The sequence below is a fragment of the Copadichromis virginalis genome, linkage group LG16 (assembly GCF_057382275.1).
Source record: "Copadichromis virginalis isolate Kocher_CV1m ecotype Utaka linkage group LG16, C_Virginalis_male_GT1.1, whole genome shotgun sequence".
Lineage (NCBI taxonomy): Eukaryota > Metazoa > Chordata > Actinopteri > Cichliformes > Cichlidae > Copadichromis > Copadichromis virginalis.
This window is the reverse complement of record NC_140633.1, coordinates 40,392,857-40,414,434: the sequence shown is the minus strand read 5'-3', so window position 1 is coordinate 40,414,434 and position 21,578 is coordinate 40,392,857. Positions and strand designations below refer to the sequence as shown.

Here is a 21,578-nt window from a genome sequence, read left to right as displayed (position 1 = left end):
AAAAAGCGTATTTTTCTTTTCAGGACCTGCAAACTTGTTGAAATGGCTGCTTGTGTATTAGCATTTAGGTTCTTCATGTATGAACTCTCAGACTCTTTCCTGGACTTGCCCCTCTGTCTAATCCAAGGAAACAACTCCAGTCCACCTCTCAGCAGGTCACAGCTAAGCTGTCGACAGCCGGGTTTAGTTTTAACCACATGTGACTTGTAGAAACTAGAGGATCTTACTTTTCAACTAAAGCCTCGTCCATTCTGGACATCAGACGTTTTTCTGTGAAACCTGCTGCACACAGGCAAAGGTTCAGTAAAAAGAGGTGGAAGCTGAATAACCCCCACCCTAGATGAAGCACCACTACCCTGGTGGATGTTAAAGGGTTAAAATACTGCCTCTGATTCCTGGTGCCTTGCTCTTGGGTGACTGTTACACCGTCAGCGCTGCAGACAGGATGATCTGAGTGATCTGAGCAGCAGAGTACGGACAGACTGCAAACGTTCACCTAAAACACAGAAGCTAAAAGCTAAAAGCTAAAAGCTTTTTAAGAACGTAGTGAAACCTGCAGATGTGACTCCTGTTTTCTGTCTTTGTACTCGGCTGTAACTCAGACAATACTGACTCAGCACAGAAGCATTTATATCAATCATCACTCACATTGACAGAACACACAAAGAGCGATGCTGATAATCCCCACGATGACGGTAATGATGACGATGACAGCGATGCCACCTTTAAAAAAACACAATAAAAAGAGCGTGGTGTTAGTTTTACTGATCACGTCTGTCGGTGTGCAGAGGCTTGTTCTGCTCCGAGGACACAGCAGAAGAAACAAAGATGACTGAGCCTTCTAGAAACATTTGATCAGATTATCCTGATGCCCTACAGGAGAACATCGGTGTTATTGTTAGTGAGTCTACATCAGAGGTGTCCAACTCCAGGCCTCGAGGGCCGGTGTCCTGCAGGTTTTAGATCTCACCCTGGGTCGACACACCTCAATCACATGAGTAGTTCTTCACCAGGCCTCTGGAGAACTTCTCGACATGTTGAGGAGGTCATTTAGCCATTTGAATCAGCTGCGTTGGACACGTCTAAAACCTGCAGGACACCGGCCCTCGAGGCCTGGAGTTGGACACCCCTGGTTCCATCATTACACAAGCTGGTATTAGATCAGATCTAACATGAATGTAAAGTTTATTATATCTAATAAAAATGTACAATAAGAATAAATAAAGTTTGGCAGTTACACTCTGTGACCTGAGCTGGTGTTTCGTGGTCCTTGTGACTTTAACAGTGAGATATTACTGGCTTTTAAGTACCTGTAATAAAAGTCCCGGCAGGTGAGACGTCTTTAGTTGTTGTCTGACATTCGCCCGAGGTGGGATTACAAATTCTGCACGTTACAGTTTTTAATCCGCTGATGTTGGCTTTGCTGAAGACGCTGAATGTTCCATTCCTGGTGTTATTATCAGTCTTTACTTCCAGTGGCTCCAGGATGGTTTCATTCCCCTGGTCGTCTGTGGAGAGCCACGTCACCTCAGGTTCAGGATAGCCCCCCGCCGTGCTGCAGGTTGCTGAGGCCTGGCTTAGCTCAATGTTTGGTTCCTGGAAGACCGCTGGAAACAAGTCACAAGCAGTTTAGCAGGATGTTTTGGACTGTACAAATGTGTTTGAGCATGTGATTAATTTATCAGCCTGTGATGACCCACAGGAGTTAACGGCTTCTGTGGGTCGTCACAGGCTGAGGTCCCACAGACGTCTGTAGTTCACAAAAACATCCAAGCATCCAAACCCGGTCTGGTCCTTTCACAGGAAACAGAGTATAAGACATGTCATTCTCTTCATTTCTGGTCAATTTTGTACCTTTTCGATTATTTGTGGGTCAATTTATGATTTCAACATAATGTAACATGATGCAGCGTGCACTGTTCACCCCACCTGCCTCCACCTGGAATTTTACACCTGTGTGAGTCCAAATTGATGGTGAGGAAGAAGGATATCAGTGAGTCTAGAGATCAGATTACACTTTAGTTTTTAGCTCTAACTTATTATTTTTTCATGTTGTTATTTTTAGAAACTCACACAGATTTTTCTACAGAGGTCCAAACCTGAACAAGAGTATCTAAGATTTTACTTTAGCTGGTTGTGCTGAGGAGGAAAACAGGAATGTTAATCAGCTTTTGTTTTGCAGAGAGAAGTATACAGACCTGCTACATGCAGGGTCTTCTGACAGATATTCTCCTTTGAGTCATCTGAAATAAAAACAACTTCAATGAAGGTCCCATCGTGGTCCAGCATCAGGTTTCTAATCAGGAGAGAGAAATTTCCATCCTCTAATTGAGAAAGGAAGATTGCAGTCCTGTTCTGAAAGGATGAGCTTTGATAAAGAAAGTCTTCTTCTCCCTTCACATAGACGTGGGCCACAGTGGGGTTGCTGCTGCCGTCCATCCCCTGCCAGTAGATGTAAGTTTGCTCACGGACAAACCTCTTAGTAAGTTTGTGCATGCACGGCCAAAGGAGCGTCTCTCCAATGCTTCCATTGATGGTTTGGCACCAGGCTGGCAGCAGCAGAGGTGCAAGGAGAACTGTGACGAAAGACAAAACGATTCATTCATTCCAAACGAGCAAATTCAGCGCATTCATCAAAAACAGGCACAGGTCAAAGTTCACCTGACCCCATGAGGCTCAAGCAGAGTCGAAAAGGCCTTTAATGTTCACTGCTAACATGATGGAAACTGACTTTGTACATTTAAGCTTTTCCAGTCTTTTCCTGTTTATTGAAATGTCGCCCAGACCACAAGTGACTGAAAGAATGAGAGAACAGTCTAAAATGTTCGCTGACGTGCAGTCTGCTGCCATCCTGGCTGAGCAGCAGACTGTCAGTCTGAAGTTTGTTCACTGGTATTGGTTGTTGTTCAATTTTGCACCAACCAGGGAATTGTGGGGCGGGGTGTGAAGTTGACCTCGCAGAGAGCAACTACGTGAGATGTGGAGAGAAACCCAACAGATGTACAGCAAACGAGCAGGTGAGAACTGTAAGAGTACTGAAGAATACGTTCCTGTTGGTGAATTCAGAGCTCGGTTTGAAGGTGATGAATACTTTGAGATTAATTATTTCAAATGCATTTGTTTCAAACTGTTTCTGTCAGTGTATTATTGTATTACTAATAACAGCATGTTAGTGGCTAGCAGTGTTAGCACAGGTACCACCTGTAGCTGTGTGTTACTATGGTAACGTGTGCTGATGTTGTAAGTCATGAAAAGTTGAAATGAGTTTAAAAGCGTCATTGAGTGAATGGACTGAGTGTGCTCCCTGGACTACAGGGCCAGGGGAGGTTTTTTCCTGGGTGAGCACAGACCAGCCCAGATGTTGACTTCCTCTGTGGGAGTTTGGTCGCTGTCGCTTCTCATCCTTTGCTTTGTGGTTGCAGTAAAACAGTGTGAGAGTATTCTGCTGTCTGAGATACTGAGACAGTCTTTCCTTAAGTGATTGTGATTATTATGTGTTTGCAAAGGAACTGACACGGACATTTATTTAATATAGTTATTTTGTTTAGTCTGAAACCTCATTTCTCTGTCTTTTAACTAAAGTCCCTTATTTTGGTGTTTGAGTGTTGTTGTGTGTGAGTTTGTATCACACGTCAGGTGTTTGTGAATAGCCTGACTCACTGTTTCAGTGAGGCGTAACCTGTTACCTGTTACATACCTGCTGTCTGATTTCACTGCAGGGTTTCTGATTAAATCTGTTTATGATTGTTTTGCCTGGGTTTACAACCATTACTTAAGATTATAGTCCGTCAGTTACAGCTACTACACTGAATTATAGATAACGAACTATAACCCAAAATGTTAATTTAAAAAAGGCCATTTTAAACAATGATGACTTATATTCTTTCTCTTCCACGCTCTTTGCAGCTGTTATTTGGAAAATAATAATAACTTTCAAAGGTTTATTAAAATACACTGGCACAAACCAAAATGAGAAAAGCGACGATCTCACTTACAGAGAAAGATCAGGAGCAGAAACTCCATCGCGCCCCGCAGGGAGAACAAAAAGCTTTGGTGAGACTCGATCAGTGTCTGCAGGATGTTCAGTCCATCAGTGGATACTCGGGCACCGCATCCTGATAAAGCACCATTTGGCTGTAAGTCACTCCAACTACAAGCTCCAGTAATGTTCTCATAAACAGTGATAGCAGCTCTGATAGCAGATTGCAGACTGTGGTGCCGTTTCCTCTTTCAGACGCCACTCTGACTCTCGCTGTGGCTTCTGGTCACATGTTATCGATGGTTATGTTCACGTTACTGTCCGAGTGCAGTTTACTGCGACTCACAGATTTCTTTTTCCCATCAGAGATCGTCTGTGTGACACTTGGCAGCTACAGGATCCGAATAAATCATTTTATCTTGGATGAAACTCTCTGTGAAACCTTTTTTTCCCAGAGGAGTAAAAACCAAAAAGCAGAAGTCTGAGTGCCACATGTTTCGACAGATCGCCGTCAGACCTCCTTCTTTGTTGCCACTATCTGATCAGACAGGAAATGAACCTGAAACTGTGGATATTTGTTCTGCAATGTTTCATGTAACACATAAAAAAGCAAAGAAAACCAGGAATGTGGTTTATGACTGTGTGAAAGTTCAAATGTGAACTGACGAATTCAAGAAGCCGAACAGCACAAAGTCTCGATCTGATGGTACAAATGTGGCAGAGCTGCTTTAACCTCTCACACTCTGAACGGTCAGCTTAGTTTCAGTCATAAGTACAAATACTCTGGTAAAAATATAGATTTAAAGTAAAGGTACAGGCTATGAAATGTACTCAGAGTAAGAAAGTAACTTGTAGCTCTTTGAAGGATGTTTCTACCAGCTATTTTTTTGCAAAGCTAACTGAACCTTGTGCTATATTAATATAATAAATGTGTGTTATTGTAGGGTCCACCTCAGGGTGAGAGATGGAATACAGGACAAAGACATGCTGTGGAAGTGATTCAGTGCACAGAGGTCTGTTAACACAGAGTGAGTGAAGGTGTGTGGCAGCATCCAGTACCAGTGGCTGTGAGGAGTTATCACAGCCAGTGCTAATGATCCCAAGTTTGAAATGAAATAGAAGATGGTGAGAAAGAGAACACCTACAGCTGGTAAAGGAACAACGTCACCTGAGAAAATCATGGAGGAGAGCTGAGTCCAAGGAGAAGGCTGGAGGAGCTGCTGGTGTGATCGATCTGTGCTTCTTGCCAGGGAAAGTTAAGGTTTGGTGTTACCAGTTTATCTCATATCATATAGCCGCTGAAGCTGTGTGACATCACCATGACATTAGTCCTGAAGCCACCACGTCAGCAGACCGAGGCATTCGAAATGCCAGCGTACAGGTCCGTACAGGATGGACGTGGAACGCAGCCCAAGCAATAGACCGCAGAGAGGCTGAGGGTTTACCTCAACCTGGCAGAGCTGGCTAAAGATGGGGGGGGGGGACTATAAATATGGCCCAAAGCCACCAAGAAGGAGATCTCATCATTTCTGAAGTAAATGGAGTTTTTTTCTGCCTGTCCCGTTTGGCTCTTTTGCATCAGAATTTTTGTCTAAAGGCAAAGAAAGATGCCCAGCGGATTTACTTTACCAAATGGACCATCCCAGCCCTGCCATATTGGTCTATTTGGTTCACCTTTTATTATTTATTTTATTTTATTTTCACTTGCTACATATGGGACAGACATGACTGAGGGATAGGAAAGGGAGAAAGAAAGATGAAGGAAAAGAAAAACAGAAAGGAAGAGGGACAGTGAGAAAGGGCACTTAAAAAGAGAAAGAAGAGAAAAAAATCTCCTGGATCACCTGTTGAGAGAGAAAGAAGAGAAAACAAGCAAAAACAACAGAGCAACATACTAAACACAACACCATCAGGTTAATCTAGCTAAGTGTAAACAGCAGTAAATACTAAATATTGAATGTTGTTGTGTAGCAAGCAGGACCGACAGCGCACAATGTGCTTGGAAATAGATTAGATTAGATTAGATTAGATTAGATTAGATTAGATTAGATTAGATTAGATGAAACTTTATTAATCCCTCGGGTGGGTTCCTCCGGGAAATTCAGTTTCCAGTAGCAAAGCACCGAAAGAAGTTGCATGTTACAGATACATTAAGGGGAATGAGAGTAAGGATATAAGCATAAATACAAATACACCATATATACACATATATAGATACAGAATATACAATATGGATAAATAGGATTGCTCATTTGAGTGAGTATATTGCACAGTGATTATTGCACAGTCAAATATAAGAAAAAAGACAAAACAAAAAACAAATATTGCACAGTGTAGAAAAGCACCTACAACTCAGTTGTTCCTGCCCTCCCTTGTCCCCCTGTTTCTCCTCCCTCTCCCCTCCAGTGAGGCCAATAGAGGTGTAGTTTATGTCTATGAACAGTGAACACCTGTGTGCACACAGGTGTGGATCAGCGCGCTTGTATTCAAAAGGTCATGGTCTGCTAGAGGGTGTGGGGGGGCCACAGCCCCGTCCTCCAGGGCATGAAGCAGGTATGGAGGAGATCAAAACTCCAGACATCCAGAGGCCCCAGAGTACAAGGACCCGAGGAGGACCACCAAAGGGTGGTAACCTGGTGTGGCGGAGGCGTGGCGTTTTGGGGGAGAAACGTTTCGTCACTCATCCAGGTGACTTCTTCAGTCTCAGCTGACTGCAGGTTTCCAATCTTATAACCAGGACATTTGCATAATGACTGAAACCAGCCCACTGAAGGAACAATGGGCTGGGAGGTCTGTTCCTTAATTTTAATTATGCAAATTCTCATGAACATTGATCAACATCCACTGTTTATAAGACTGGGGAAACCTGCAGTCAGCTGAGACTGAAGAAGTCACCTGGATGAGTGACGAAACGTTTCTCCCCCAAAACGCTACGTCCAGGTGAACAGAATCAGGTATCCTCATTGGACCTGCAAACATCTGTGAGTCATGGTCCTGCTTTCCTATTGTATCAAACTGATTTCACATCTGTAACTAGCAGCAGGTGTTTTTTAAAATCAACGAAGTCAGCTAAACGTCCTCAGCAGAGCGGAAGCTGTTTAAAGTGCAGAGCAGAAAGTACTCTCTGAATCTGGTACTCGATGACCCTTTGATGGGTAGGAAGGGCTCAGACAGTCTCCATGTCCTCCAAACAGACGTCATTTCCTATTCAGCAGCTATTTTGCATGTCCCACTTCCTCTGCAAAACAGCTAAAGCACATGAGCTGCACGTGGTCACAGGGTACAGATAGTGCAGATATTAGTTGGTGTCTGTAGGGCTTTAAATGTGTATCATCAGAGCTTTGTTGTGATTTATTTTGAAACTATGAGTCAGCGCTGATGCCACGGGGAAATACCGGAGTCAGAACAGAAAGTATTTCTTGATCTGCACATGAGTTTAGCCTCGTTTGTCGTGTTGGTGTTCACTAACATCCATTTTGCTCGCTGGTCTCTGATAAAATGCTCCCCAAAGTGATTTCTGTATTTGGATTATTTTCCAGTTTCGTGGTTGGTAAGTTACTCCAGTTTAAATGTGTGTGTGTGTGTGTGTGTGTTGGTGGTAATACACCAAAGCTAACTAGCGTCTTTAGCTTTTGGCCTATCTGGAGCTAAACTTAGTCTACAGATGTGAGTGTTTGGTGTTGGAGTGTCGCAGCTTTTGAGGAATCATTCATCTTTAACAGTTTTCTGTCTTCTTTTTAATCTCAGCGGGCGATGCGACTCTCGTGCGTGATGTTAACACCACCATCTCTCACTCGGCAGTCCTCGAATGTAGCATACAGGATAGAGCTATCACGGACTGGAAGAGTCTCCGATTTTATTGGCAAGATGATAGAAATGTGGTTTTGTACTCCTATAATAACGGAAGAAAGGTGGCGGAGCATGTAAACGAGCTCTATCAACACAGAGTCACAGACTTCCCTCAGGACATAGTCAGAGGCAATATCACCATCGTACTCAAAAACCTGACTCTTGACGATAATGGAAGAACGTACTCATCATTTGCAGCAGTGCTGGACGACAGCGGGACGACGCGATACCACCTGGAACACACACAAATCTGTGAAATGACTTTGCATGTAGCTGGTGAGAAAGGTTTCTGTTTTCCTCACAAAAATAGGAAAGGCAAGTTAGACCGGCACACACCGGGCTGGCTAGTAACACGTGACATCATCAGCACAGATTATATTTCACCAGTTTAGCTTTTCAACGATGGCCATGTTGAGCTCATGCTGCAGCAAACACTGGGCTGCACGAACTGCAGACCTGAGCATGCTGAATAACTTTTAATTCACAGAGCTGCCTAGCAACAGATGACATCATCAGAGGTCAAACATAGGCAGCTACAGTCAGCACAGATTACATTTAGAGAAAATCTGTAGTTATTATGATTTATGCAGAATGTGGAATTTCCTTTTTGAGGTTTTGCTGTCAATGATTCAATTTTATTTTATTTATACAGAACCAAATCACAACAACAAGGCCTTTATATCGTAAGGTAAAGACTCAACAATAATACAGTAACAACACTAATAGATTTATTTAATGTTTATACCCCCTCAGCCATGAAAGGCTGATGAGGTGTTGAGAGTCCACATCATTGATATTCTGGTTTTACACACTGTCCTATTCTCAGAGGATCAAAAGTTGTTGACATATTTGCATTAAATTTTATTATAATAATTATTTTACCTGATATAACAAAAGCATTTCCCAATATGAGATTAAAAAAATGTCTTAAAATAGGAAAAACCCTTTTTGTTTGCTCTGTAATCCAACATATTACAAACAAATTACTGCAAAATACAAAAACAAACAAAAATAACACAAATTAGCTTAGCTCAGCTTAGCTAACATGCTGTCATGGCTAGCACGCTCATGTTGTTAGCAAACCCAGGACAGCTGTTTCCAGCATGCATGCTAACTGGATGTAGCTTCATATTTAGTGCACAGATACTGGAACGCTTTTCCTTTTCCTGTTTAACGCCCACTACAAAAATCAAAAAAGTGAAGGTGACCTTTGTTCTCCTCTCTCCTCAGTGCCGTACCAGGAGCCCAGGCTGGACGTTAATACAGAGGCTATGTCTGCAGTGTGCAGTCTGCAAGGAGGATTTCCTGCCCCTGACATACAGTGGGTCCTCCTCCATAACAGCTCCCATCAGGCAGTGGAGTCCAGGAACGTCAACACTGAAACGAAGCAGAACGTCCACGATCACCTGTACAGCTCCCGCAGCATCCTGCACATCCCTGCAGGTCGTCACGAGGCCGTGAGCTGTCTCAGCCACAACCCCACCCTGAACAGGACTGTCAAGGTCACCCACTACTTCAACACAGGTACGCTCCACATCGTCCAGTCAGCCGAGGGAAGGTAAACTACAACAGCGCGAAGGGGAGCGCTCTAATAATGATGAAAGTGACACCAACTGACAGTCAAAGAGTCGGTTAGTGGATATACGTCACTTATAATGAAGTGTTTTTAAAATATATGTGAGACATATTTTTAAGATGTGAATCTCAGGTGATGGAACCAAAAATGCCTGAAGATAAAAAAGTTTCTCTGAGCGTATCATCATCTTATTACTGTTATTACTACTACTGATTTATATTTATAATAATTTATGGTTATTATTCTAGCGCTGACGAGTGTACGAATTATGAGAGCTGACAGGAAATATGCTGAGTAACCTCAGACCATCACTATTTTAGTTTGTGCAAACAGGACATGAGGAGCTCATTCACAGCAAACTGACAATCACAGGGTGCAAAGACTACAGCGATGTGCAGCTGTCAGCCGTCAGGCAGTCAGACCTGAACACGCTGAGTAATCGTGGAAGGTTCAGAGCTCTCGAGCTGCTGTTCAGCTGAGAGGAAAATAAATCCTCAGACGTCTGCAGAGAAACATCTGTGCTGGTTTATCATGCATGCAGGTCGTCCTGTGTCCCTGCAGGCCTCCCTACATAACCTGCTCCGTGTTCCATTCTTACAGAACTAAAAACAGCTAAAACACTCAAATTTCAATTACAGAACCATAAACGAGTCCCTCAGTAGTCAGTCAAGCTTTGATTAGATTAGATTAGATTAGATAGAACTTTATTAATCCCTCGGGTGGGTTCCTCTGGGAAATTCGATTTCCAAAAAAGCACAGCACCGACAGAAGTTACAGAGTTACAGAATATTACACACACATATATATAAATACAGAGACAATATAAATAAAATATACGAAGGGGATAAATAGAATAAATAGGAATAAAAAATAAAAATACAAGTGAATTGCACATTTCCAGTACTGAGGTCTATTGCACTGTTTGATTGATTGATTGAATCTTTATTTTGAACATGTTGAAAAAGTATAAAAAAATAGAATTAACTATTGACTATTTACAAAAAGTATTGCACAAAAGGTATTGCACAGTGAGGTGAAGAGGCACTACAGCTTAGTTGTTCCCCCCTCCTTTGTCCTCCTGTTTCCCCTCCCTCTCCCCTCCAGAGAGGAGTTAAACAGTCTGATGGCGTGTGGGACAAAGGAGTTTTTAAGTCTGTTAGTTCTTGTCTTTGGGAGAAGCAACCTGTCACTGAACAGACTCTTCTGATTGTTAATGGCCGTGTGCAGAGGATGCCCAGCATTGTCCATAATGTGCAGGACCAGTGTCGCTTTTGCCATTTGATTATGTTCTTTTTGTATCTGTATCGATCATTCATGTCTTATTTCAGACTGACGTAGGCGACACAACCATGAAACATGTTTCTGCAGAAGAAGTTTCAAAGTCAAAGTTCAACCTGAGTCAGAGTTCACCGTACACTGAGCATCCCTCTGACTCAGAGACATTTACTCAGCCCTGTAACTCTGGCTGATCGTCGGGGGAACTCAGAAACTTGCCCTAGGATGCTCTGGTATGAGGCTGACTGTTGGTGTCTCGGTGTTCAGCAGGTGCAGCAGCGAGGCGCTCACCTGCAGCCCTAACTGTATATCTGATAGCAGCTGCTGTGGTTCTTCTAACAGCTGTGCAGTGAGCAAAGGTGAGCATGAACTATTTACTTTTTACTATCTAACATGTGAAAGAGGTCGAGCATGTTAAACGCAGACACACACACAGATGTGTGGTTTTCCCATGATGCATGTGTAACATGAACATGAAGGAAACAGCTGATGTGCTTACAGCTGCAATCATCTGTGTGTTTCAGCCACCCGAGGTAGAGCGATGCAGCGTTTCGGTGGTGGAGGGGTGAAACCGTGTGCCATGGAGACACTTCAGCGTGTTGTATGTTGCACCTTATCTGTGCGTGATATTGACGGTGCGCACACTCTGAATCTGGGTTTCATGGGTCCTGCTGGGTGGCACTAAGCTGGTGCTTAAAACAAAACTTGAAGCTATATCTGCTCAGGCTGGAGTATTAAACCCACCACAGTGTGAAACACAGCAGTTACTGGACCATCAAACGTCATGCTGGGCGCCTGTTTAACTGAATGTTATGTCCACGTGCTGTTATGTCTTTAGAAGTGTTATTTAAAATAAATCAAAGAGTTATTTAGATGAAAATGAGGCTGTGTGTGTGAATCTGGCACATCTACATGTTGTGGTGAAGTGTTCGTCTTAATGTGTCTTTTTAAATAAAACACAAAAGTAAAGACGGGTTCTACTGAAAAATGCTAAAAAAAAAATATTCCTGCTGCAGCTGCTGAGCTCATTTCAAACAGTTTGAACTTTAAATTTTTTATATCTCAAATATAATCTGATATAATCACACACACACATCTGTGTGTATTATTAACCTAAATCAGATGAAATGTGTGCAGCATGAGGGACAAATATTCTGGAAACATGACTTCCTGTGTCGACCACCAGGCCCGTGTTAAACACAGGTTACAGCGTTACGTGAAAAAACTGTATAATACAGCGAGAGACACAAGCAAGCACAGCGAACCAACCAAACAATTAATCCTCCTGACAACTTTGCTGGCTTTGCTGCCAGGCGGACTTACTATATCTGTTAAGGAAGAGTTTACCGCAACTCTGGGCAGAGAGGCTCCCAGGAGCATCTCAGCAGGGCCAAGTTTATTTAGCCCCGTGTTTGGACTTGTCACTGTTGTCCATAACACAATCAAAGGTTACTTATTGATCCTAATCACTACATTTCAGACAGTACTGATCACACATGCTCATACAACAAGTGTCACTGTTGGGTCTGTGCTTCCACAGGCTTCGCTGGTTTAGAAACTTCTTCCTGTTAACGAAGCAAGACGAACAGCAATCGATCGGTTTTACTTGCTATAGCAAAGGGAGCCGGACAGCAGCAGTCCTCTGCCCTGGTGTCAAACGAGTCCAAAGAATCTGCTTCCCCTCACACAGTTTACACAAACACCCATTGTAAAAAAACCCTATGGTGTCAGGCACTAGGTGTGTGTGTGTGTGTGTGTGTGTGTGTGTGTGTGTGTGTGTGTGTGTGTGTGTGTGTGTATTCATATGCATGTGAGTGTGTGTGTGTGTGTTTGGGGTGTGTTTGTGTGACCTGCTCACCAAAAGGGTCATAAAGGCAGGAAGTTTGCTAAACAAGAAAACAGAACCCTCACATAGGATGTGCCTGTAATAAAACACTGCAGCCTCCCCCACGTTCAACAGGCTGGGGAGGGGTCAGAAACAAAGGAATGTCTTTGATCCTACAGTTTGAACCAAGACTTACACATTTAAGTAACACAATGACAACATTTAACAATTTCAACCTAACAGTCACAAACTTCATTAATATAATTGTGGATCATATTTGACCTAAATGTTTGGGTCTTGTGATTTTAAGCATGCAGGTTCCATTATAAACACTCCAGTGCAGGTGTATATATAGTATATACATGTACACATCCCCATATGTATATATAGTATGTATGTGCGTATAGGTCCAGTGTAAATAAAAACCAGTTTATCTGCTTCTGCTCCCAGCTCTAACATGTACATAACAAATACACAGTACATATAGTTACAGTTATAGAAGTTACAGCACATATAAACATACCTGTTTATTTCATAATCAGATGAAAGCAGGGACCTCACAGCACAAGCATTACTCACAGCCTGTTGTAAGATCGTGGTGTACATTGTTATTAGGGGTGCAACGATACACAAAATTCATGGTTCGGTACTTTGGTGTCACGGTTCAATATTTTTTCGATACAAAAAAATGTTCATGCCTTTTTAATTTGTCATTTATTAAAATTATAAATATATATTTTAACTCAAAAGTAGTTTTCAAATTTAATGTTGCTGAAACAACAAAGTAATAAATAAATAAATCTATCTGATGGAGGAATCACTCATCTTTGGAAAAGAGAGTTTATTACAGAGAAATGGCTCTTTCAAAATAAAAGCTCTACTATACGCTTCTTCTGGGCTATATTCTCAGCAGCATATTAAACATATCAGGTCCCCATAAGGAGAATCCTGTGCTAACGGCTGTCTAAATGACTCGGCTAAAGTTTGTAGCATGCTGCTTGTTGTTTTTGTCTGCTTCCACTTGTCTTTGCACTAGGATGATGTCGGAGTAAATGTGCAGTCATATTCGTTGTGTTCCCACTAGTGCTGTCAGCGTTAATCTGAAATGACGTTAACGCCACAACACGGCAAATCTCCGTTAACGAGCTACCGCGGATCGCCCCGTGCCTGGGGCTAGACGGCCAACACGTTAACGAGCTAACTGTGCTAACATACTAGCTCCCACCCATGTAATTGAGCATTGCATGGCACATCCAACATACTGTTTTACTTTAGTCCATGACGCGCTTACCTTCAGGGTCATACGTCACATGAAGACCAAAATAATTCCAAAGACCAGATCTGAATGAGGGTGGGGGAGGTTCAGTTTGCCATGTTGCAACAAGATTAGCTTCTGTCTTGCTAGCTTGCCCTGCGCTCAGTGAATCTGCGCTCGACAGTGCAGCCTAGGCGGAGTAGTCGAGCGCAGATCCACTGAGCGCTCAACACAGACAGCATCGTCAGAAGGAAAGTTGATAAAATAGATTAAAAATTTTGTATTGTTCCATACATATGCGTACCGAACCGAAAGCACTGTATCGAACGGTTCAATATCGATACGAATATCATTGCACCCCTAATTGTTATATATAGTATGTTTTTTATTTTTATTAATAAAAAACATCAAGAAGTCAAACGCAAAAGGAGACCAGACCACGGGACATGTTTAAACGAGGTGGTCAGAAGTTTCTGCACGGATCTAGATTATTTATATCAAAACAGACAGAACGTCATGCTTTCACCCAAAACAACAGATCAAAGCGTCACATCAGCCAGAAGCTCTGCAGAGCAGCCAATCATGACAAAGCAGCTCATTATAAGCTGTAGATTCAAACTGCTCTTCATATTTTTGTCCAGCAGAGGTCAGCAGAGAGGACTGTGTTGGAAAGCTTTGAGTAATGAACCATTTTTCAATAAAAGCTTCACAAAACATCATAATAGGAACACACAGAACACAGGGAAGCACAAACACGACGCCTGAGTGAGGACAGAGGAAAACTGAGACAATATAAGGACATAAAGGTGAATAGGGAGGGTGGAAGGGATCATATATGACAGCACAATACACGAGGAGGGGCAGTGTAAACAGGAAAGAGAGACGAGACGCAAGGATGCGACACAGGACAGGAAACCTGGGCTGGGAGTAACTTAGAAGGAAAAAACACAACTAAACTAAAAACTACGTACAAAAAACTAAACCATTACAACACAAAGACATCAGAAACACCATAAACTCAACATGCAGACACACCTCACACCTCTACCAGCAACCGCCCAGTCTCACTCACTAACGTCGAGCAAACATTAGAAAAAAACACTCCAGTTTGAATATATCCTGACCAATCAGGTTTGCTGATCACTATTACTTTTCCTTTGGAGCTCACCTGGTTTGTAGCTCTGACAGCGCTCATCTTGGTCCTCGTTGCACCGAGGAGAAAAAGTTAAAATGCAGCCAAAGCTGCACAAACATGAGGTCAAATGATTGATCACTTACATGTTAAACAAGCCTGGAAAGAAAATAGGAAATAGACCTGCAAAGACATCAAGCAATCACCTCTTAGGTCACCAAGCTCAGTAAAATTCTTCAGTAAGTTGTTTCATTTAAAAACTTTAAAGTATACACTAGCTTCTCAGAACTGTAACATTTTATTTGAGCAAGCTTTGGAGTGTGTAAGGCTCATGGTGAGAGGTGTGATCACCTTTGTGTGCACTGTGGTTAACATGACCTACATACACATTTCCATCCAGTTATTTAGCACCACCCAAGTAGCACAAGAGTAGAAAATGTGTGTGTCAGGGGGCATCAGGTAGCATTTCATTCAGTTCAGTCATATTTACATAGTAACAAATCACAACAGCAGTTTCTTCCAGGCTCTTTGTATCATCCTGAAAACAGAAATAATGTTCTGCTGGTAAATGATTGGAGGTGTGTGATGCACCACCACCTGTTACATGCAGCGGTGCAGACAAAGGTGTGATATCCATGCAGAAACTTCTGACCACAAAGTTTCTGTTGTGGGAGGCGTGTTATAAAAAGAGACGTGTGGAGTGGGGGGGTCACTGCAAGCCTGCAGCGTCTGTCCCACCATGATCTGCTGCATCCTTTACGTCTTTCTGCAAATCTCCCTCACAGGTAAGAAGACTGGCAGAGTTTCAATGACAGGATATTTTAGACCTGCGCTGAAATACAGTTTCCCACTTCTTTAAAGGCCAAAATGAAGAATTTTCTGTGGTCGCTGTTTTGATTTGACCTTTGCTCTCCTGTAAGGGGCTGCTGAGAGCGGCATAGTCGGTGGCAGGGAGGCAAAGCCCCACTCCAGACCGTACATGGTGTCAGTCCAGTATCGGGGAGTACATTCATGTGGAGGGATCCTTATTCAGAGGGACTTTGTTCTGACTGCAGCTCACTGCAAGTACGCTTTTTATATGGTGTATATATATAACTGTTTTTGTCTAACGGTGTTGGAGCGCTGCAACACACTGAGAAGACTGCATGGACCTTCATTTGTGTCGATATTATGATTCACACCATCCGTAGTATCAGTGCGACTGCAGACGCTTCTTTGAACTTTGTGTTTCTTGTTCAGAAATGAGACCTGGGGTTCTTGCACCGTGGTGCTCGGAGCACACGACATCACCAAGAAAGAGAGAACTCAGCAACGCATCGAAGTGGACGAGTATTTCGCTCATCCAGGGTTCACTGGACAATACGAATATGACATCATGTTACTGAAGGTAAAACTAAGAGTGTTTAAAGCTTCATAATAAAATGAATATTTGGGCTAACCTCACTGTGAAGCACTGTTGGCAGTATATCTGTCACGCTGCATTATGCAGTGAGGTAGGAGATATTATTTTAACCTAAAATCAGGAAGTAACTGCTCTCTCAAACACACTGTGTCCACAGTTGAAAAAGAAAGCCAAACTCAGTAAGAACGTGAAGACCATCGGCCTGCCTGAAGGAAAAACATCAGCTAACATGAAATGTGCTGTGGCAGGCTGGGGATGGACTACAGCTCATGACTGTCCCTCAAATGTGTTAAAGGAAGCCACAGAGAACATAGAGGCCACGTCTAACTGTGAAAACATTTGGCAACAATATTTTAATTCTGATCACATGATTTGCACCAACTTTACCAAAAAGAGTGGAGGCATCTGCCGGGTATGTCACATGTGAAGCAGACTAACTACTGAACGTTTAGTGATGAATAATAACTGCTACTGACTGAGGGAAGTTTTTCTGTTGCCTGTTTTGTAGGGAGACTCTGGTGGACCACTCATCTGCAAGAATAAGCTTCAAGGTGTAACAGCTTACACCTCACCAGAGGACTGCACTGATCTCAGCTACCCCCACGTGTTCACTAAAGTCCGTTTCTTCATCCCCTGGATCAAGGAAACAATGAAAAAATAAAGGATTTTTTTTCAGGCATTAGTTTCAACATGGTTAATGTGAAACGTCTGTATGTTTGAATAAAAAAGAAGAAGTGTCCTGAATGACCGAGAGAAGTGAAACTAAACCAATGTTGTGTTGGTAAAACAAACCAATCATTTGCTTTAACTGTAGTTTTGTCACAGCTGAACTGAGGTGAATTAAACTCGGTTCTCTTGTTAACGACTAAATAATAAAGCTTGAAACATTTTTGGCCTCCCAGAATCTCTTTTTTAAATTGTTTTTTAAAATAAAATAAGTTCAACATTTCAGAGACTCTTGTCACGACTCTTTTTCCCTTTGCTCTGCTCACCACACTTCAGATGGGCGAGCGTGCATGTGCGTCTTTGTGTCGTTTATGTGTGTGTGTGCACGGCCGGGCTTGGTTCTGAGGCTGGCTGAGCCCTGTGGGGTGGGCCCTGTGGGGTGGGCCCTGTGGGGCTGAATCAATGGCATCATTGATCTTCGCACAGAATATCAAAGAACCATTAAAAGTGTTCATATTTTTCTTTTTTGTTCTTAAATTAATTGATTTTTAACATGTTGTTTTTTAAATTTTATTTTCTTCTTTATACATTTTTCATCCACATTTTCAGTTTTGTTCAGATTTTGCAGATTTTTCTTTTTCGGGTAGTTTTTACCAGCCGACCATTAAACGTGTTAAAGCCTTTGAGTTTGTCAGTGCTGAACAAGGTCAGAGGAAAAGAACAGGAGAACCTGGGATCACACCTCGGATACGGAACAATTCAAAACTGGGAAACATGTGAAAGCAAGCAGACAATAACACACACATGAGAAACTAACAGTGTGGTTGGATAAATGAAAGAAGGTAAGGCCTTCCAGGCCGGGACACACCGACACTAAACTGAATGAAAACAAAACTGTGACACAAACAAAATGGAAAATAGATTTTTAAAAACACAAACCCTAACCAAAAACAAAGATGTGATGACGAGGGATGGATGGAAGAAGGTGGACTAACAAACTGAGGGACACTGTGATTCCAGGGAGGACTGTCTTCAGGTTTTCCAACACTAAATCCAGAATCATGGAGACAGGAGACAGACAAAGGGCCTATTAGAGGACGCCGGGCCCTCAGGAAGTTGTTGTGGATGTTTATGACATATATACCTGTGTGCACCAGACATATACTCACATATACACTATGTAATCATATATACTCGTATCCTCTCTCTGTACATCTGCACTGGAGTGTTTATATAAATGGAACCACACTGATAAGCTTTTAACCTGCATGTTTAAAATCCCAAGATCCACATCTTTAGATCAAATATTATTCACAAGTATGGGCTGGGCTGCAGCTGGGAGCCTCTCTGCTGCCAGCAGGTGGTGAAGCATCCATCTCTACCCCATAAAGTAAACACACTTTGCCTGAGAGTGCACCTGGGACACTTGTTTCCCATCTGCAGTTGCCAAAACTGTGAAAAACCCTTCTTTAACGGGTATAGTAGCCCACCCCTGACAGCGAACCCGACAAAGCTGTCAGGGAGAGGAATTGTTTTCTCTTTGCTGTATGTTTGATCGTTTTCCAGAGTTCTGGTCTTAAAACTGTCAAAAAAGACCCAAATAAATGATTGATGTTGGGAACAGCTCGGAGAGTGATGGATGTGCCAGAAGGTTATGTAACACCAGGGATGGAGATTTAATCAGAACAAAGTGCAAAACTGACAATTGACTGGGGCTCGCTTCACTTTGCTTTTCTGCTATTATTTATCTGTAAATGTATGTTTCTGCTGTTCATGTGCTTTTGTGTATTGAACTCATTTACAAGAATTCTAATCTTTTCCAGAGGATCTTTTTAAATACACTGAAAAAAGTTGGATCACCACATCGTTGGTGGGATAAGATTATCAGGATGGCTTCAAAATTTGTGACCACAAAGTCTGTTTCTGATTGTTCGGAGACATTCACACCAGTCGTCTGCTGCAGGTCGTTTTGCTGGGCTCTGGAACCTCCTCCTTGATCCTGAGATTGTGCTGAGAGACGCCGTAAACCTAGGAATGGCACGTGTTGATGTGACATCTTGGAGCAGTCGGACCACCCTCTGTAGGGTCCAGGTACCAGCAGTGACACTGACCCCAGCAAAACTTGTGCATTTGGATCAGGTGCAGTATTGAGGTTTGACCTGTGGATGGCGCCACACTGACACCGCCCAGAGGAAGAGGAGCAGTGTTGCTGCTGAAAGTGCTCATCATCTTCCTCCCACTGATGGGTAAAGGCTCTGTCTGTCTGTGGGTGTCATGTTCCTGGAGCATGCATGTCCACCCACACATCACTGAACTTTTCCTTAGAATCAAACTAATAACTGTTTGCAGAAAACGCCTCCAATTCCACGGAAACCACAAATACTCGTCACAATTTTATGGCTTTTCTGTGGAAATATATAATTTTCAAGTAATTTAAAGCTAAATTATTGAAAACAATATAGTTTACTGAAGAAATGACTATTATGTATATATATTAAACACACACATAGATAGATAGATAGATAGATAGATAGATAGATAGATAGATAGATAGATAGATAGATAGATAGATAGATAGATAGATAGATAGATAGATAGATAGATAGATAGATAGATAGATAGATAGATAGATAGATAGATAGATAGATCGATAGATCTCCTGCTCATTATGTTCTGTATATTCATGTCCATCTCACATCACTGACATTTTTCTTTAGAAACAACAAGCGAGCTCCGGAGAGAATAGAGTGGCACAAATGTGTGTAAGGTTCACAGTGAGAGGTGTGATCACCTTTGTGTGCACTGTGGTTAATTTGGCCTTGACACACACTTTCCATTCGGTTATTTACCACCAACCCAGACGGCTTACTTTAAAGCACATGCAGTCAACAGGCAGCCGATGAGACAAACCCTCAGGACCAATGTTCAGGGTCTCATAAAACCACAGACAGTATAAAATATATTGTGTTTATATATAATTGAAAATATGAATATATGATACCTGGCAACTTGAACAACCACGGCAGAACAAGGCTAACGGCCAGATTAAAACACTGCACTCCCAGACTACTGCGGCCACTGACGACGTATCAGGTCTCACTCAGTCATGCCAATCGACTGGAGAGGCTGGTGAGCTCCTACGCGAGCACGTGGCTCGGCCTTCCCAAATGCCTCAGCAGTGTTGGACTCTATACTGTCATTGCCTATCACTAGTCTGGTGGAGGACATTAAATGTGCAAAAGTGAGGCTTGAGATGTCACTTACGGCCTCCCGAGACCCCGGCCACATCTGTGCTACAGGCCAAATCTGCTCTTCACCGTCGTGACGTGGTGGGTCACGTCCAGCAGGGCAGAGGAGGATTTGGTCTTGGAGCAGTAACACCTCGGTGGCAACAGGCATCTGTAACCGAAGGTTGAAAAATGGTGGTGGAGGAGGTGCGTCGGCAGGAGGAAACAGTCAGACATGCCAGAGCCGTAGCGCTGGCCAAGCAGAGTCGCTGGATGAACTGGGAGAGTGTGGGAAAGAGGAAACTCTCATGGAGTGAAATCTGGGGAATGGGTCTAATAGACTACGTTTCATCCAAGCGACATACGATGTGCTGCCTTCCCCAATAAATCTGCAGCTGTGGTTTGGAAAGGACCCATCCTGCCCCCTGTGTACAGTCTTTATAGTTATCCTGGTCACGTGCAGCTGTTGCTGCCTTCCCTGTATCAGACGGCTGACCGAGAGGGTGATAGCAAGGGCCATGGACGCGGGACTGGAAGGCCCCGCACCCATGATGCCGTTGTTGGAGGTGAGATCGGCCGAGCTGGCAGGGGAGTAGCGGCGTCAGCTGTATTGTGACTTTCTTCGAAGGTGGAGAATATATCATGAAGTAATATTTTAGCAAAGGCCATATTAATCCAGCTGCTAATGAAATGTGCAGGATTATAGGGTATTACCAGAAGTGTTTTGCTTGTAACAGTGCACACGCCTGCCCAGTGACAGTCAGAGTAAGATGTAAGAAAACACATTCTCTAGTGCTTATTGGCTGTGGATTTTGTTTTTCCGTGATAAACTGTATCAGAGGTTATTGCAATGCTTAGCCAGACTGAAACTGTGCAGACCTGCAGAGAACGTTGCCTATTTTTACTCTGCTAAAAGAGAATAAGAGGAAACAGATTGGGGGTGAAAGAGCATTGAGACTGTAAGTGAAGTGCAAACATGAGTGCCTTAGAAGGGGTTGAACTTAACTGTCACTGTTGCAGGATAATAAACTTTGCTTATGCAGACAGGGCAGGTTTAGCCCTTCAGCCCTTAAAATAGTGGAGCCTGTGTGCTTCCTCTATGGAGATCGACACAGAAGGTGGTCTTGTGTACATCCCCCCATGCATGTGCTTAATAAATCATTGTTGTTGACTGGACCTGCTCTGAGTTTTGGTTGTTCTTTCTCAGCACATCAAGAAAGAATCGGGACACCAGCCACTCAAGCACATGTTGGATGGTTGTAGGACCAGCCGTACTCAGGTCAGATCCACATGGAGACACAACCAGGTCCTCAGGTGTGTAGCCGAGAAAGTTGAGAGCAAAAGAAAATCCATCATTGCTCAACCTTTCACCAACCAAGAGGAGCGTCAGTA

The 21,578-nt window shown here is 42.9% G+C and overlaps 3 protein-coding genes across 5 annotated transcripts; 2 read left to right on the top strand and 1 right to left on the bottom strand.

Annotated features, from left to right (window-relative positions):
* Positions 1-13: 13 nt before the first annotated feature.
* LOC146691392 (ICOS ligand-like) lies at positions 14-4,368 on the bottom strand. Its single transcript, XM_085434805.1, has 4 exons — positions 3,996-4,368; positions 2,199-2,576; positions 1,311-1,607; positions 14-723 (listed from the first exon to the last, which is right to left on the bottom strand). Exons 1-4 carry the CDS (start codon positions 4,021-4,023, stop codon positions 641-643), a joined length of 786 nt encoding a protein of 261 aa, XP_085290931.1. The 5' UTR covers positions 4,024-4,368; the 3' UTR covers positions 14-640.
* Positions 4,369-7,064: 2,696 nt separating this feature from the next.
* On the top strand, positions 7,065-11,577 carry LOC146691391 (T-lymphocyte activation antigen CD80-like). Of its 3 annotated transcripts, none has more exons than XM_085434801.1 (5): positions 7,066-7,529; positions 7,727-8,104; positions 9,059-9,352; positions 10,950-11,038; positions 11,204-11,577. In XM_085434801.1, exons 1-4 carry the CDS (start codon positions 7,478-7,480, stop codon positions 11,030-11,032), a joined length of 807 nt encoding a protein of 268 aa, XP_085290927.1. In that variant the 5' UTR covers positions 7,066-7,477; the 3' UTR covers positions 11,033-11,038; positions 11,204-11,577. The 3 variants fall into 3 exon arrangements, with proteins under 3 accessions (XP_085290928.1, XP_085290927.1, XP_085290926.1); XM_085434800.1 differs by having other exon boundaries at positions 10,947-11,038; XM_085434802.1 differs by lacking the exon at positions 11,204-11,577 and having other exon boundaries at positions 7,065-7,529; positions 10,733-11,014.
* Positions 11,578-15,255: 3,678 nt separating this feature from the next.
* LOC146691390 (granzyme B-like) lies at positions 15,256-17,238 on the top strand. The gene is made up of 5 exons (XM_085435429.1): positions 15,256-15,676; positions 15,812-15,956; positions 16,131-16,278; positions 16,451-16,705; positions 16,802-17,238. Exons 1-5 carry the CDS (start codon positions 15,631-15,633, stop codon positions 16,952-16,954), a joined length of 747 nt encoding a protein of 248 aa, XP_085291555.1. The 5' UTR covers positions 15,256-15,630; the 3' UTR covers positions 16,955-17,238.
* Positions 17,239-21,578: the final 4,340 nt, after the last annotated feature.